The sequence below is a fragment of the Leuresthes tenuis genome, unplaced genomic scaffold (assembly GCF_036924035.1).
Source record: "Leuresthes tenuis unplaced genomic scaffold, fLeuTen1.0.hap1 SCAF_23, whole genome shotgun sequence".
Lineage (NCBI taxonomy): Eukaryota > Metazoa > Chordata > Actinopteri > Atheriniformes > Atherinopsidae > Leuresthes > Leuresthes tenuis.
The window spans coordinates 9,312,062-9,330,351 of NW_027325377.1; the positions used below are offsets into that span (position 1 = coordinate 9,312,062).

General features: G+C 38.6%; 1 protein-coding gene across 1 annotated transcript; it reads left to right on the plus strand.

Moving 5' to 3' along the window:
• The first annotated feature begins 726 nt into the window (after window positions 1-726).
• pnpla3 (patatin-like phospholipase domain containing 3) lies at window positions 727-15,790 on the plus strand. Its single transcript, XM_072377406.1, has 9 exons — window positions 727-1,272; window positions 1,776-2,008; window positions 2,098-2,163; window positions 3,780-3,989; window positions 7,906-7,966; window positions 8,354-8,527; window positions 8,616-8,748; window positions 14,221-14,328; window positions 14,784-15,790. Exons 1-9 carry the CDS (start codon window positions 1,086-1,088, stop codon window positions 15,022-15,024), a joined length of 1,413 nt encoding a protein of 470 aa, XP_072233507.1. The 5' UTR covers window positions 727-1,085; the 3' UTR covers window positions 15,025-15,790.
• The last annotated feature ends 2,500 nt before the right edge of the window (window positions 15,791-18,290 follow it).

Consider the following 18,290-nt stretch of genomic DNA (forward strand, 5'->3'; position numbering starts at 1 on the left):
AAGATTGGAAGATTCTGCTGCCTGCAACATCCTCCACCATGACCGGTTTGGCGGAGGGTCAGTAATGGTGTGTGGAGGCATTTCTTTGTGGAGGCCACACACACTACTGAGCCTCATTTTGACTTGTCTTGAGAAATTTCCACTGAAGTTGGATCAGCCTGCAACGTGATTTTCCACTTCTATTTTGAGTAGGATTCCAAATCCAGACCTTGATAATTTTATGCTATTTTGTTCTCAACACATTCCACTATGCGATGAATAACGATTTTCAACTGGAATATTTAATTAATTGTGATCTAGGAAGTGTTATTTTAGTATCTTGTTTGATGGATTGGCGACCTGTCCAGGGTGTACCCTGCCACTAGCCCAATGACAGCTGGGATAGACTCCAAGCTCTCCAGCGACCCTGAATTAGAATAAGCAGGTATCGAAAATGGTTGGATGTAGCTCACTGTGTAGAAATACAAGTGATTTTTCTGATTTATGGCAATTGCTACTGCAACACTGACATTTCTTTGTACAATTTAAGGTTCAACGTTACTGTATTATGAATAAAGACAAGTTCTTTGGATTCTTCCTTCATTTCTCCTGTACTGAATTTAGCAGCTGAATTTCGATAACGCATCTCCACACGGAGAAAAATTAGTCCATCAACTTTTACAGTGTGCAACCGATTGCGAAAGAGCCGTACATGTTTGCGCATGCGCGACCCATATAAACAACTCTCCTTTTTGTGACTTGTAAAGCTTGAATAGTTAACTACACTTCATATGCCCTCTAATGTGCGTTTAGTGGAAAGGAAACAGGTTATCGTTAGAGGACCAACTCGCGGCACAATATATAACAGTTTGACTTCACGCTAGCTGCTGTAGTTTAAGTGTCTGTTTAAGATAAACGCATAATTGAAGTCTAACCATTTGTTGACTTTCGGAGTTGTAATAGTTCTGACAGTACACGAACGCATCTTGGGCATTTTATAGAGCTAGTTCTCGTGTGAATTTTACATTTCCTAGTCTAGCGGTAGTGACAACTGTATAATTCTTCCTCAACGACCTGTCCGAGTCCCAGCTGGGGTATGTACCACTATGTTCGGCCTAAACGATGGCTGGAATCTGTCTTTTGCCGGCTGTGGGTTTCTGGGGATTTACCACATAGGAGTTGCCAGTTGCCTGCTGGAGAAAGCCCCCTACCTTATCAAAGGGGCGACAAAGCTGTATGGGGCCTCTGCCGGTGCTCTGACTGCGTCAGTGCTCGCAAGCCAGGCTTGCATAGGTAAAACAAACCGCTTTTTACAATTTGATGCACTGCACAATTTTTAAGATAATTTACACTAAATTCTAGGATAATGTACTCATTACAAACAAAATCAACACATAAACTGGAGTTATGAGACACTGTTAGATACGTAAGAAAGTATTTAAAGCCGGCTGGTTGTTCATGTTAAAGTAAATGCTGTTATGGAGTTACTGTATTTAGTCATATGATATGGTGACATACTTGTGCTTGAGTCAGAGGGACTCTTTAGCTTTCCCTTGCGTGAATAAGCATAATCATCAGAACTGTCTGTGTTCAGATCGACCTATGTACACTGACTGATAGAGAAGCAACAGTGACCTCAACAATAGGAAGAGGGACTACTCGGGTCACAATTGGCCACTGTTAGCTTTACAAAATATTTATCCAGTCACACAATCAATCAATGGGTTTTTGTTTCAGGTAACCTTCCAGGCAGAGATGTAGCTTCAAAGTGCTAATCTTTGCTTTGCCTTTTCCAGCTAAATGCTGTGAAGATGTGCTTGAGGTGGCAAAAGAAGCCAGGAAGAGAAATCTGGGCCCACTTCATCCAACTTTCAACCTGGTAAAGGTGTTGAGGTCTGGTCTGAATCGTGACCTGCCTTCTGATGCACATGTCCTGGCCTCGGGGAGACTGTGTGTCTCTCTTACCAGAGTCTCAGATGGGGAGAACGTGTTAGTGTCTGACTTTAGTTCCAAAGAGGAGCTCATACAGGTGGTTGGAGTTGTTGGTTGTCTTGCAAGCCACCAGAAATGCTCTAATGCTTTGATTTTCAGTGGTTTAACCCTGTGCTGTGTTCACAGGCGCTGATCTGTAGCTCATTTATTCCGGTATACTGCGGGCTGATTCCTCCATCCTTCAGAGGAGTGGTAGGTGTTTGGCTGAATCAGTACCAATAAAAGTTTGGATTTTTTATTTTTTTTGCTGTTAGTTCATTTATGATCATATCTGGTTTCTTTATATAGTGTCATTGCACATTAAAAACATAAATATGATAATATAATAATACAAGCTGCAAGTCCTAGTTTCTGATGACATCATCAAGTAATCAAACCAACATCCTATCATTTGTTTCCAGGAAATACCCTATCATACCCGAGTCTTTCAGTTTGGGTTCAGATCACATTTTATAGTACAGTGCATTGTTGTGAAATCAGATGATGATTAACCATCAGACACAATGTTTAAAAAAAGTTTTTTAAAAAATTCAGCCCTGAAAGTTTTCTCCGATAACACTAAAACACTTTACTTTACTTTAACTTTAAAAAAGTAAAGATGTAAACAAATTACCGTAATGTGTTTGATGACAACCAAATTATTGATGAAGATTTATGGAATGATCATACTACAGTCTTATGTAGCACAGACAAGATCCAAGGACAAACACCCTCTTTGTAGACATCTTGGTGCACTTCACCCTTAAAAGAGCCTGTTGTCTTTTGTCCTGGTGTCAGATTTCAGCTTCAAAACACTATAAGGAACACATGACAAGTCATCCACTATCAGATTCAGTTCAACAGTTTGCATATTACAAATATGTGTTTATAAACGTTGTGTAAAGATATACTGCCAGCAGGTATTATGTATGGATATTTTTACTTTCAGCTTCAAAAACGGTCTTGCAAGTTCAGTCCACTTTTGTGTCTCTCACAAACTTTATACCATACTCTGCATTCACGTGAGGAATGAAAAGTCATGGACAAATTTGTCAAGGTTTTAGGAAAATGTTTGCAACTTCTGTTGCTCATCTCTGTATTCAAGCTGTATTAGTGTCTTCAGTCTCCTCAGTTAATACCAGGTAGAATAACTTAATGATGATAGGATAAGGTCTCGATATTTAGGTATTATTGTCTGCAAGGACTGCTTGTGCCTCTTTAGGCTCAGAAGTTTTGTTTCTTTTGGCTTTGCTGTATTGCTGCAATTTAAATTTGAGCCAATCTCATATCTCTGACAGGACTGACTTTTGTACTATCAAACGACTGCGAAATAATTCTAATGTTTAAACTATGTAAAATGGGTCCATATGCCACACATCCTATGTCAGACTTGGGTATATAAATGACTAAAGAGCATGTGTGCTCAGTTAAACATCCTAACCTGCATCCCCTGAATAACGTAATAACTGCTTTCAATTCAATTCAATTCAGTTTTATTTATATAGTACCAAATCACAACAATTGTCATCTCAAGGGATTTCAGTAATACTGTCCAATTCAAGCCAATGCTTTGTAAACGTGTGATACAGAAAACGACAGTAAAAGACTGTTTAGTGGTTAAAAAAAAAGACTAGAAAAGCACTATAAAACAAAATGCAGTCTGTCTACCATATCCTTTTGTATCACTGAGATTTCTCATAGATATTGTCCAGTTAACTGCTGCAGTCGTCTCTGTCAAAGCTTTAAAGAAAGTTTTGAAATTTAAGTTTTAGATGAAAGTATGTACATGCATTATTTGTGTGTCTTTTTATTCCTTTTTTTGTCTTTAGCGTTATGTGGATGGTGGGATTAGTGATAACCTGCCACAGTCAGAGCTGAAGAACACCATCACTATCTCTCCTTTTTCTGGTGAAAGCGACATCTGTCCTCGAGACAATTCCACCAGCTTCCATGAGCTCCGCTTGACTAACACCAGCATCCAGATGAACATGGGCAACATGTACCGCCTTAGCAAGGCTTTGTTTCCACCAGAACCTAAGGTAGGTAACAGACAAGCTTTTTAGGGACATTCTGCTTTTTTATATAGCATGGAATGTGCATCTGATAACATGGGAAAATATGACATCACTTTTAACACAGTGATAATTCTGAATCCTGACTTGGTATTAATATTTTCTTTGTACACATTACAAGATGATTTCAAGTTCCACGAACCACTCCCATTATTAAGTTATGATGTCAGCATTTTCAGGGCCACAGTCCCCTGCTTTGAATATGCCAGTGCTGTGTCCTGAGTTGCTTGAATAGGTCTTAGCGAAAAAGTACTTGTCTGTTGTCATTCTACCAATTTCCATGTGATGAGGAAGAGAATACAAAGTGGTTGCAGTTGATAAGGTAAGATATAATTCTTAGATAAAGACACATTTCAAGAAACGTTTCTGGGGATAAGAAAAGCAAAAATAAAAATGGCTTTAGTAGTACAAGTAAAAGCAATCACATTATTCAAACTAAGTTTTTTCACAACAGCCATTTTGACATGACATGGATAAAAACAGTTGTGATGAACATCATATCATGAATCTTGCCTTAAGCTTGGACATAACATGGGATGAACATCAACCCATCAAATGTCTTGATAAGGAGAGTCTACTTTGAAAGTTAAGCACAGATATTTATACTATTACAGTGACATGTCGATATACTTGTGCCACAATGTAATTAAAGCAAACTATCAGATTTGCAAGGGATGTGTTACGTTTGGGAGGGGGCGAGGAAGGAGGACCCCAGACACAGACACTGAGGAAGAGACAGGAGGCAAAATAAAAGAAAACTATTTATCTAAAACAGAAGGCGCGGTAAAGTCGTAAATCCACAAAAACCAAACTGGAAGAGAACAATACAAAATACAGACAAAACCAGAAAGGACTAAATTAACCAGGGAAAACAAAAATCCAAACACTGAGAAAACTTGGATAAATTAGACTGACATAGGCACAAGGAACAGTACACGAGAAGAGACAGCTGATGACTGGCAGGAGGGAACTGAGGAAAAAAGTGAGGAAATGGCAAAACTGAGACCAGACATGGAAAAAAAACATAAAATACATAGATCGTGACAGGATGCGTATACATACACAATATCAATTGTCTATGGTGCAAATGATGAAAAATGAATAAACTTTTGACATTGTATTTGACGCAGACATCTGGCATGGATTGACTTTAGCTCAATTTCAGGAATTTGATAAAGCTATATAGTAATGTTGCTTTGTACCTGAGGTGTTTCTAGGCTCAAAATCCAACCATCCCAGAAAAAAACAGCCAGGCTTTGTTAAGGATGCCAGTGCTTACTCCTATAGCAATTGAGATTCTCAACAGTCTTTTATTGCCACAATTAATTTACGGTAATGTTTCTCTGTACAATCGTTCAAATTATTAGCAATCTCTGTCAGAATCCTGCAAAAGCCCTATTTATTTCAATCAAGTGTGTTGGAGCAGACAAATCTAAAACATCAAAGGTACGAGTTAAAAAAAAACATGACTAAGAAACTGTACTACAAATTACCTCAAATGTATATTAGCACCTTTTGATAGATTTAATTAATTGTTACAGAATTCAGTAGCATAAAACTACAATGTTAAGCAAATAAATATCAACATAAACTGCAAATTAACTCCTAACCTTAATTTGTGGTATCATCTTAGACAATCTGGCAACAATTTCCTCTCCCAGACACATTCCACATAAGTATATCGCACATTTTTCTCAGCTCAAATCAACAAGACTGCCAAATGATATCACTTGTTTTTGCAATAGGCCAATTGCAGGTGTTGTACCTCACGAACTGACCCTCAGCTTGCACCTAAATTGAAAGCAATTTAATACTCCCCCTAACACCTTAAATCAATTCCAGTACAGTGTTTAAATAAGCTACAAACTTTCTAGAGCTAGCTAACAATTTAGCCAAATTTTACTAAATCTCTAAAACATTGTTTATCATGGTTAACCAATATGTGCAGTCAATTTTGATTAGCTACAAAGCTATTAACTGATTGAATCAATTGTTTTATTGCACGACAGCCCTGCTCAGAACGTATCATTTGTAGATGTCAATAACCTAGCTCACTGCTAACCTCCAAATCATCTCAACCTTGTAAATCATCTTTTTCATGGGTGTTTGGACTCTGTGGGGGCTTCCACCCCATCCTCGTGACAATGTACCTGTACACTATTCCAGCCACTTGGTTATGGCGTTCCATGTATTCCATACTTGCCTGCATCTTACGATCTTCTACTGTGTTGGACTCTCTTGGAGGCCTCTATGCACTGGTTACACTTGGGGTCCTGTCTGGTGTTGTTGATCAGTTGTGCTTGTTCACAGCAATTGCTCATGCGCTGCCATGATGAATGTCTCTATGCTGTATTTTAGACTAGCCTTTTCTAGCTATTGATAGGACTTGTCAGTATCAGCCACTTCTTCAATCTGTCCTGTATAATTCAGTTCAGTTAATTTATATAGCGCCAAATCACAACAAATGCTATCTCAAGCCATTTCAATAATACAGTCCAATTCCTTGTAATCATAATCCAATCAAATCTAATTAATTGAATTAAAAATTAGTCCAATTCATATATATATATATATGAAGCCAATTCAAAAAAAGGAAACGAACCTGTTCAATGAACATGTTCTTATAAACTCATTCGTGCACAACACTGATTATCAATACCACCAAAGTGGAAAAGGAATTCGATAAAGTGTGATCAAAGTACTAATTACAAAAGTAGAAGCTAGGAAAAATGCATTATCCTTTTGGAAAAATATATTAAAATTAATTGAATGGCAAACTGTCACAAAGTATCATTAAATCTAAAAATAAAAAAAGTTTTCTTAACTGTGCATTGGTAGAACTAAGTTACAGAGCGTAACTACACTGGATACTGTAAAAAATACGTGATTATATTTAAAGTCATTAGAAACTAGGAAAACCGCCAAGAAGGCACCATCCACATTGGGTTTCTGTTTCATCCAGCATTGTTTGTGTCTCAGGGATTTGTGCTATAAATACTATAAAAGATATTTTGAAATGGGTTAAAGAGGATAGATAAGGCTCTTGGTGGCACAAGTTCTGTTAATCGAAGGAATATTTTAAAAGTATATTTCAGCTCTACACTTCTGTTTCTTTTTTTCTTCCTCTGGCCTTCTATGTGTCAAATTAAAACAACACCTTAAAACAGCTGCAATTCTTCTGTCAATTTTCATCCATAATGTCCCTGCACATGAAAAACTATCAATTCCTGATCAATTATAATATGTCCACATTAGATGAACAGAGAAAATTATCAAGTTTTCTGGCACTTGTGGTTGTGGCAAAGTGAGGAAGCAGACTAGCTGTAGAAAGTTTTCAGCAGGTTGTCAGTGTACTCTGTACAATGAGCTTTGACAGACAAGATGGCATTTGCCTCGAGCAATAAGGGTTATTGTTAATTGGATATTACAAAACCAGATGAGTTTGAACTTTTCAGATATTTAAACATTATCCCTGTAAAATGTCCTCTTACATTATAATTTTTCACAAATATAGTATATACTGTATATATTTGCTGGAGAGGGAATGTTATTTTGGAAAGTCCTGCCTGCGTGTTATCATATGTCTTTTAGGTCACATGTTCATTGACATGTCCCATAATATGAAAATAGCTTGAATTAGGAAAAAAAATTTGAATTGAAATTTCAGGGTTTTTTTTATCTTAAAGAAGTAATATCTAAGTTGTTAATCATTAATATAACTTGTGCAACAAATAAAATAGCTGACCTAACTGTAGTTGAGTATGACAAAGGAAATAATAAGCAATGGCAACCTTAATGGTTGAAGTTCTAGTTACACAAAATACAGGGACTGATGAATGTTATATATGGACATCTACCCCCTATATTGTGTTCCTCTCTACAGGTATTGGCAGAGATGTGTCAGAGCGGTTATAAGGATGCGCTACGCTTCCTTGAGGAGAACAGTGAGTACTCTACTGTTGTGACGTAGCAAGATATTCTATATTAATTTATTAAGGAGCTCAAAAGCGTTATCGGTTATCTGACTATCAGAAGATTGGTGGTTTGATCCCTGGCTTCCCCAGAACACATGTTCAAGTGTGCTCGGGGAAAAACGCTGAATTCCACGTTGCCCATGCATTCACTGGTGTGTGTGTTTGATAAAGTAAAAAAATATATTGTTTAAAAAATACTGTATAGGTTAAGAAGTGTTGTAGTGTTTGTAAATGGCTACAGCTTGTAGTGTAAAAGTGCTTTGAGGTGTTAACTAGACTAGAATAGTGAAATAACTTCAGTCCACATTCCATTGAATCTTGAAAGCCTGTGTTTCTTGCCATGGTTTTTGTTGCCAGATCTGCTGATGCAAGTGTGTCCTACCTTCGGCCCCTCTGTGCCAGAGACCTCCATCAGCTGTTGCAAATCTACTGAAACAACCAGAGAGTGGGTACTTCGGAGACTCAGGCTACTGCATAAGCATCACTGGTGGCTGGATGAACAGATAATTCTGCCTACCCCAATAAAAAAAGGTGTGACGTCTTCCCAGAGTGTTTTAAAAATGGTGATGGTTTTAAAAAAGCTGTGTTGTTGACTGATCATGTTTGTTGTGCCCATCAGTGTTCTGCAAGGCCTGCCAAGACAAAACAGGCCTGTACGCCAAGGTGTCCAGGATGTTGCCAATGAGAGTGGCTTCTTATATGCTCATGCCATACACTCTTCCTGTTCAGTCAGCTTATTCAGTGGCCCAGAGGTAAGGTGTATGTCTCATTAATGACTATGTTTGTATGTATGGCTGTACAATAATTTTACATTTTACAGCTCTCGTTGCAAATTGCGCTTTAATGTTGGCGTGTTCAACTGCATTGTCGACTGGCACAGTCGGTTGGCCAGTTCCCTCTGGAGTGCCCCGGTTGCTAGGAACCCCAGTGTGTTCATCACCTGTGGGTACAAGCAACGCGTGGCTCCTCGCTGTGTTGTGCTCCAATCCCGGCCACAGCTCTGCGCACAGTTCAAGGAGGCTCATCAGCCGCTTGCCGCTCTGAACACACGCTCTCTTCGAATTGTACCATTTGCAAATTCTTCTAATACCGCGAAAGTAGCCATTGTTTTTAATGGTATGCATTGCACCACTATGCACACTTTTTTTATATCCACTCGTGTAATTGCAGACACATGGGTGTGTTACTTGTTTATCAGTGTTAATTGTTCATGTGTCTCAAATGTGCACATCACTCATTCTAAGGACTAATTGTTTTCATATTTATTTATTATAACAGTTTCCCAACGTCACCTCTAAGTATTGCCAAAGAATCAACAACTGTAGAAAAGTACGTAACCTCAGCCACGAAGTTGGTGTGAGGCACAGCATATTTCAATGGTCATGTCACTCTCGATACATCTGATCGTTGACTTGAAAAAGAGCATACGCCACGTACACACCCTTTATACATGAGGCCCCAGGTCTTTGATATTGATGGGAAATACTAGATCACTGGCTAACAAATGAGGATGAGCTTAGATTCAGAAGGAATATTGAGAATGCATGTTTCACTGAAACATGGCTGCAGGAGGATATTCAGGCACTCAAATGCATCTCGCACCGGCTTTAAAACAGTACAAGCCAACAGAGACATTACTGGCAAAAGCAAAGGTGGAGGTATCACAGTGCTTGTTAACAACAGATGGTTTAATCCTGGACATGTCACTGTGAAGGAGAGGATCTGTACCCAGGATATTAAACTGTTAGCTGTAAGTTTAAGTCTCATCTACGAAGAGAGTTCACCTGTGTTATTCTGGTATTGGTTTATACCTGCAGTCACTGTCAATACAGTCTATAATGTCATCAGCTCAGTCGTTGCCAGGCTACAAACAAAACATCCCAATGCATTTATGGTGATTTCTGTAGATTTCAAACAAGTCTCCCTCTGTTCCACACTTCCAACCTTTTAACAGTTTGTCAATTGCTTCACCAGAGAAAACAAAAAGCTGGATTTAGTCTATGCTATTGTCAAGGATGCATACAGCTCCTTTGCCCGTTGTCCACTGGGAAAATCAGACTAACCAAAATCAAATCAATCACAATCTGATTCTCCTCACCTCCAACTACATCCATTGTTATGCAGCAAACTGTCACTGTGCGAACTTTTAAAAAGTTCTCAGGAGGCTGAAGATGAACTGCGGGAATGCTTTGAGTCCACTGACTGGAATGCATTCTATGCATATATCAATGCCGTGACTTCTTCGTGGAGAGTATTATTCCCACAAGAACGGTAGCAAAATAATGTGAGGGGTGTGTGGTCATATGAAAAAAAATCACAGGCTTTAATAAAAGAGGATCGGACTGATGGAAGCGTGGACAGAGCTAATGAGCTGAACCTGTATTTCAATAGGTTCAGCTCCAATCAACATTGCATGCTCTTCCCCTACCTCCAGCAACAGACCTCATACCTTACATGTACAATGTCACCCTCCACCTCAGTCATGGCTCTTAACACAGCCTCACCAACATCTCCGCCCATATCAGGACTCACTAAAAATCTCCTCTTCCTCTTCCTCTTCCTCCCCCTCCAGCCTCTTTGTTCCAAAGCTGTCAGGTGAAGAATCAACTGGAAAGAACAAGGACAAGGCTGCAGGTTCAGATGGTGTCAGCCCCAGGGTTTTAAAGACCTGTGGGATTCTACAGCACCTCTTCAACCTCAGTCTGAGTCAGGAGAAAGTTCCAGTTATGTGGAAGACATCCTGCCTTGTTCCTGTACCTAAAAAAAAATAGCTCAGATGTTTCTACCTACAGACCAGTCCCCTAAAATCCCTGGTCATAAAAGTCCTGGAGAGACTGTTATTTGCTCACCAAAATGAGCAAGTGATAACCTTTCAGGACCCACTTCAGTTTACTTATCATCCTGGGGTTGGTGTTAAAGATGCCATCGTCTACCTGCTTCAGCGATCCCACACTCATCTGGGCAAAACAAGCAGCATGTTCTTTGATTTGTCTAGTTCTTCCACAATTACAATTCAGTCAGCACTGTTATGTAAAAAATCTCCAGAAAATACAGGTCGAGACCTCCAAAACCACCTGCATTATTGATTACCTGACAAACAGTCCACAGATTTTGAGACTGAATGGTTGTGTCTGAGAGGGTAGTCAGCAGCACAGGAGCACCACAGGGGACTGTGCTCTCACCATTTGTCTTCACTCTGTACACCTCAGACTTAAATTACAACTTGGATTCCTGTCATCTACAGAAATACTGATGTCTGCAGTTGTTGGGTGTATCAGTGATGAACAAGGTTTTAAGTACAGGGAACTGATCAATCACTTTGTGGCATGGTGTGGGAACAATCAACTCATATTAAGCACAAACAAAATAAAATAGATTAGAAGATCTAGATCTAGAAGATTGTAGAAGGAGCAAGCTAAATGCTGTCTCCATCTAAGGTGAAGAGTGGAGAGGTGGAGGTGGTTGAGGAATACAGACAGCAGACTGGACTGGAATTGCGATATCCACTGGTTTATTAGATCACGAATAACAAAATAGCACTAAATTAAATTAAAAAGGACAACCTGAGAGCCCTGAGAACCGTTCCTACATACAGGATTCTGAGCTATAAGCTATGAGTTTCTGTTCATGTTGTCAGCATCAGTTATTTAATCTATTGGTGGTGATCTCTGATCACTGCTACACATCAACCTTTCAAAACTGTGTCACTACCTTTTTAATTTTAACTATCTATAAAGACGACATATTCATAACAATAATTTATGCTGCACAAATATAATTCCCATTCGGAATTAATAAAGTATGGCTGAACTGAGATTATTGAATTGGCAAACTTTACTCAAGTTATGGAGTGGACTGCTTTCTTTGATATTTTCCTGTGAAACATTGTCAATTTACACTTCCAGTTGCTATAAAATGCATCTCTAGGGAATTAATTATAAAGTAGCTGACATGTGTTGCAGAACGTTTGAAAAAACTATGAAAGGATGAAATGATGCAATAAAGATGTGTCTATGGGGACCGGATTTTGTTGTAAATGCAGGAGCATACTTGGTAATATACTGCCTGCCGTGGCATGGTGTGTGGAAAATTACTGGGAGAGGATGTGCGCATGGGGACAGGGGTGTGTGTTTTAAAAGGGATTTCACCGACATATGTACACATACAAGCTTGTGTTAGACACTTTATCAGTCCATGCTATGTTTTGTAATTTATGCAAACATTCCACACAAATACATTAGGTTAGATTTGAAATAAGCACATTCAAAAATCATCAAGAGACATGCTTGACGACTTTACTTATACACTCTCATAAACTACAAACTACGTCATATAGCACACAACAACTTTCTATGAGACCTGTAAGAGCAGCAATTCAGATCTGTAGGTGGCAGGAATCTTTACAGTTGCCTTGGCTTCTGGGGCCGATTTTGCCCATACCTTCTGGGAAAATGACTACACTGTTCTTGATTGTGGGTGTTACAAAACATTAGAGTGCTTAGATCAACATATAAAATCACAAGTAGAAAAATATACGTAATATTTTGAATAATTCTCCACCAAAAATACAAATGCTATGGTTTTAAAAAAATGGTAAATGGACTTGTACTTGTATAGCGCTTTTCTAGTCTAACTGACCACTCAAAGCGCTTCTAACACTACATGCCACATTCACCCACTCACACACACAGCACGTCTTAGGATACTACACATAACTATGTGCTTTCAAATTATTCATACACACATTCATACCCCAATGGATACATCGGGAGGCAACGTGGGGTTCAGTGTCTTGCCCAAGGACGCTTCGATATGAAGCCAGAGTCGAAGCACCGACCTTCTGATTGCTGGGTGACTGCTCTTCCTCCTGAGCTACAGCCTCCTGAGCTACAGCTGCCCAAAAATGTTCACATAAGTGCTTTTATTCACAAAAGGCTATCTCTAAAATGTAACAAATACAATCATAATAACTAATAACTGCATGAGCCAACGATTTGTAATCTATTACAGAAAATCAACTATTGTCAATTTGGATTTTCTTTTGCTCTGCAAAACTTAAACGGCCATTTAATGAAAGACAGGCTCTTACGGCAAACTATCCTATGTGAGAGACACTCCCCAGGGAGCAGTCCACACTGTACTGGATCTGTCCACATGTCGCCAGATTCGCTTAGCAGTCACATCTGTCATGCGCCTTTGCACCAGCTTTGCACTGGACATGGGTGGAGTGTGCTGATTATCAGTCGTTAAGGTACATGTGGAACTGATTCGGTACAGATATGCAGACCAGAAATGAAGTTTATATGAAAATTATGTTGTATGCTTGCAGTTGTCTTCTTTGTTAACTAATGAATTATTTATTTTCCCTCCACTTTGTACTTTATTTTGTTTGGCATGTTCTTTGGCAAACCAGGGAGAAGAACGCATCCACTGACACAAATTTTGTCCATAAAACAAACCAGAATTTATAAGTGTAAAGAGATTTCCAAGAAACGGAGAGAAGATATATTCTTTGAACTGAATTGTTAATATATTGTTTTTATGAAAAATAAATACATTTTTTATTATCAGATGTGGGTTTAAATAGATTGATTTAAGAAATGTTTGAACATCTTGGCAACCCTTTATCAACCAACAACGTAGAGATGGTTACTCGGTATTACTATTATTTAGGAGTTTAGATCAGTTGATTTTTGTAAAGTTGACTTTACAAATTAAGTAATGGGGGGTCAGAGACAGAAGCTGGCAGGCTAATGTCTGTCCTGCTCCACTGTACATTCTGTATCAGACTGGGTGGGAGAGATCTTGACTGCATTTTATAATTACAGGTTTAAACACTGGTATACAAAAAGTGAGGGAGCAAAAACATGAGTCTGTATCCCCCACTTTGAATAATGGGGGTGCAGTTGCTCCACTCTCTCCATTGCTCACATGCCTATGTATATGCCTACAAAATGTGATTGAGATTAATAGTTTAATTAGATTATTGCTTACTCTTGACTATAACCTTATTTGGATTAAGGTGATCAGAAAAAGTCGTTAACATGGGAGTGTCTTCCTTGGGGTAAGGTCTTAATCGGGTTACTATTGGAATATTGCTTTGCCGCTACACATAACATCTGATAACATCTGACCTTCATGCAGATTATGTCAGCACTTCCAAAGGAATAAAAGTCTGATTTATGATCAAACTTCTGTTGTATATAATTTATGCTCTTCCAAAGGTTTGTGGAGTGGATACCAGAGGTGCCTGCTGATGTGCGCTGGCTGTTTGGTGTGGCAGGTGATGTCTATAGACAGGCCTGGAAAGCAAAACCAGCCAGCTTCACCAGGTAATAAATGACAGATGATTTTCAAATACTAGTGGTTTATTCTTAGGATTACACACGAAAAGAATATATTTTTTTCTCTCACAGGTCTACATCATAAGGAACAGTTCAAATGAAAATTTTATACATTACTATATTATAACTGTCAAACATTATATACCTTACAGCTCTTGACATATACATATTAACCAACGATGTACAAGTCAGTTGTATATGAAAATGCATAAAATATCATTATTTACTACATGAGTCAGAGATGTTGGTACAGTTTTGTTGATCTAGGGCATTGTCAGCTTGGAGCTTTCATTGCAACAGGTTTTATGGTGATGATGCTCAATTTTGTAGATGTCTTTGAAAGAATCCATTTGCAACTAAATCCATTTTAGTTGCCTATTGCTGCTCTGCATGAACAACATGAACCTATGATATGATAGCACATTTTGTCATTGACTATGCAGTGAGCCATGCCTGAGGAAATGCATGAGTGTGATGCCACTACCTTCAGAGAGTGAAAACCCCAAGCAGAATGACATCTTGCCTGCTTTTTCATCAATTGACCTTCATGGCAACTACTGGGAGATCCCAAAATCGACCTCCACATCCCATCACCACCCTCCTCTCATTGCACCCTCCTCCCCACAAAAAGTTTGCTTCTACGTCAGCTCGCAGGATGACCTTAGTGATGTCCTGTCTGGATGAGGTTCAGGTGGATTGATACCACCTATCAATATTATATATTTAGCTGTTCATCAAATTGATTCTGAACACGACAGAATGCACCTAGTGATGCACTGCCTGGCCCAAAAAAATCACGTATTTGTATGTTTTTAGACTGTCTTCAGTTATAGCACACATTCAGTATACTATTGTTTCTAAAAGCTTATGCAATGTTGCAACATTCCTCTCCATCCACAGCTCCATTCATTTATTGCCACCATCTTGTGATTGTTTATGATGGAAGAGTTACGTTTGTAAAGTAACATCCCAAAGAGTCTTAATGAGATTATGGTGTGGATTTTGTAGTGGCCAATCCATGTGTGAAAATGTCCCATGTTCCCTGAACCCCTTTCTCAAAATTTTGAGCATGAGTAATCCTAACATTGTCATCTTGAAAAAAAGTTTGACATTGCTTAATCCTTACCTACTGAAGTAACCCCAGATCATTTTGGTTATTTAAGTGTGTGTGGGTGTGTTTTATTTTTGCCAGGCAGTGTATGTCCAGAAACTATCTGGAACACATTTTCACAGGTTACATCTATATATATATATATATATATATGTTATAGATGTATTTCAGAAGCTGTTTTGATCTGCAGCACAGAGAAGTTTTACTTAATCGAAGTCTATCTTTCAGTAATTGTAACATTTCGAACATTGCGTATCCTTACCAGGATTGGAACTTAGTAGCTCTGAGTACTTTTTGTCAACATTAAGTTAGCTGATTATTAAAAACCACATGAAAACACGCTTCTATGAATTTTTGTTTAAAACACAGATAAGTGTGGAGTGTGCTCCTGCTCTGCTTTGTGCAAGTTTGCTTTAGAGAACTACAAAGAAATATTTTACTATTGCCATTATTTATATAAAACAGATAACAACAATCTCACCTACGTTGGCATGATATTGCATTTTCACTGCATGATTAGTGTAGACAAAAGATTGACAATAATGTTATTATAGTAATATCTATAGAAAATGTAAAAAAAATTCTATTTGTTAGCCCATGTTTATGTGAATTTTGCAGGAGACGGTCAAACTCATAGTTACGGGCACATTCATTCATTAAATGGCTCAGTGGTGAGTGTGGTCATCTAATAACATCTAATAACCTGAAGGTTGGCGGTTCGATTCTCACTCTCACTGCTCAAAGATTGGTGAACTGACAGCTGTTGCAGTCCATGTCACCTGTCTCCATGAGTGTGTGACCCTGTGCATGTTCAACAGATGTCAACCTGGATGGGTTAAATGCAGAGGACAAATTTCATGTATCTTCAAGACAAATAAAGTCTTAACTTAAATTTTTTTTAAAAAGTCAATTTTAAAAAAGTAGCCCCGAAACATCTCTTCGATCCAATCCCCCGTCATGAGGCAACTGTCGTAAGAAAAAACTTCCTTTTAAGAGGAAGAAACCTCTGGCAGAACCAGACTCGGGAAGGGTGACCATCTGCCTCGAACAGCTGGGGTTTGAGAGAGGACAACAAACAGCTTAAACCAGACCAGGTGTTCAACGAAGCTGGATTCAGTAATGCTTGCTTATTTCGACCATTCTGGCTCATTTAAAAGAGAGTTCCGCTGAACTAGCCTGCTCCTGGGCAGGCTAACGTTCGAGCTTAGCTCAGCTGTGTCTCAAAGAATGTCCGACCGGCTGAAACTGACTCCCGAAAGAAAGTTCCACCTGTTAGAATTCCGCACTCCTGCAACTCATGTCTAGTATAAAAAGCTAAAAAAAAATTGTGGTTATCATATATCAATAAACCAGTGCAACTAAAGAAAGGCAACTATACAAGTACTGAACATGTAATTAACTGAAAAAGAACATGATATTAATTTAAACTAATTGATACCTTATTACATCTCCATCCCACATTTCACAAACACCCAACCTACACCCACCCAGGACTGTGAGGCAACGGTGCTGCAATGTTTCTCATCTTTCTGAATTTTTTCCCTTTTTGTTTTGCATGTTGCTTCAATTTTCTGCCTTCAGAATTTATTACTTTTCAGACCTTTTGAAACTTGAGCAAATGACTTTCTACAAAATTTTCAATTTTTATGCCTAATTTTTTATGCCAAATTTTTCTTAACCCATACTGGCTCCAGGTCCTAAAAATTCAAGGTAAAAATCAAGGTTTCTTTATTAGTCTCCATTGGAGAAATTTGTCTTGGACAAAAGAGCAGTGTTGCAGTGCAATACAAAAAAGAAAACACTAAAACATATGTATAGACACACACTCAAAAACTCATAATAAATATACTCAAAACAATTTGACACAATGTGCAAAACACATTCAGAAAAATACACCCATACACCACTACTTCGGCCTCAGCTTCCTTTCCTTTTCTTCCTCCCCTAGCTGCTCATTAATGATCTTAATGGACAGGGGGATAAATGAGTATTTGAGGTGATTATGTTTACAGAGTGGAACCCTGTACCTTCTTCCTGACTTTAATAATGTGTATTCTGGACTGAGCACATGTGATGTGTCAGTGAGGATGTTTTTGGCCTGCTTGATAGCAGCCTGCTCAAAAAGGTCTTGTGGAGAGGAAAGGGCAGGTGGGCCCATGATCTTCCAAGCTGTCTTCACCAGGGAGTTGATCTGAGATCTGTATTTGACTGTGAGGTTACAAAACCAGCAGTTTATGCCATACCTTATTATGTACTCTATTGTTGCTCTGTAGAAAATAGCCATAATATTTCTACAGACGCCAAACAGTCCAAGTCGACTCGAGGCGCTGATGAACCCTGGTACAGACCTTTTCCACCTGTGTGTGCCAGCTGAAGTCAGTATCGATGTGCACACTGATCCGATATTTAAATGTCACCTGTTTGATGGAGTTATCGTGTATGCTCACAGGACTCGGATCACCAACTGAATATGGTTCCAGCAATAGTGACATGGTTCTCCCTCTGTTGTTTTTAACACTTCACCTTTTACTGCTGAGACTTCTGCATTTTTTCAACTCTTTAATTAATTATTCACTTTGTCCAATAGCTTGAAATCATTCCACTGTTGTATTTTAACATTCAAATGAATTCAACCCTTCATTAAATTTTTTTTGCTTTTCTTTTGCTACTTTGGCATTTTCAGGTGTCTTCATTACTTCCATCTTGTCCATTTCATTCCAGCCCATTGTTCAAATCAGCTGCTTTGTATTAAACCATTTCTTTCTTCTCTGCATGCTGCTCTGTTTCCCATTTAACATCAGTATTTTGGTTATCCATTTAACCTTTGACCTTTTTCATG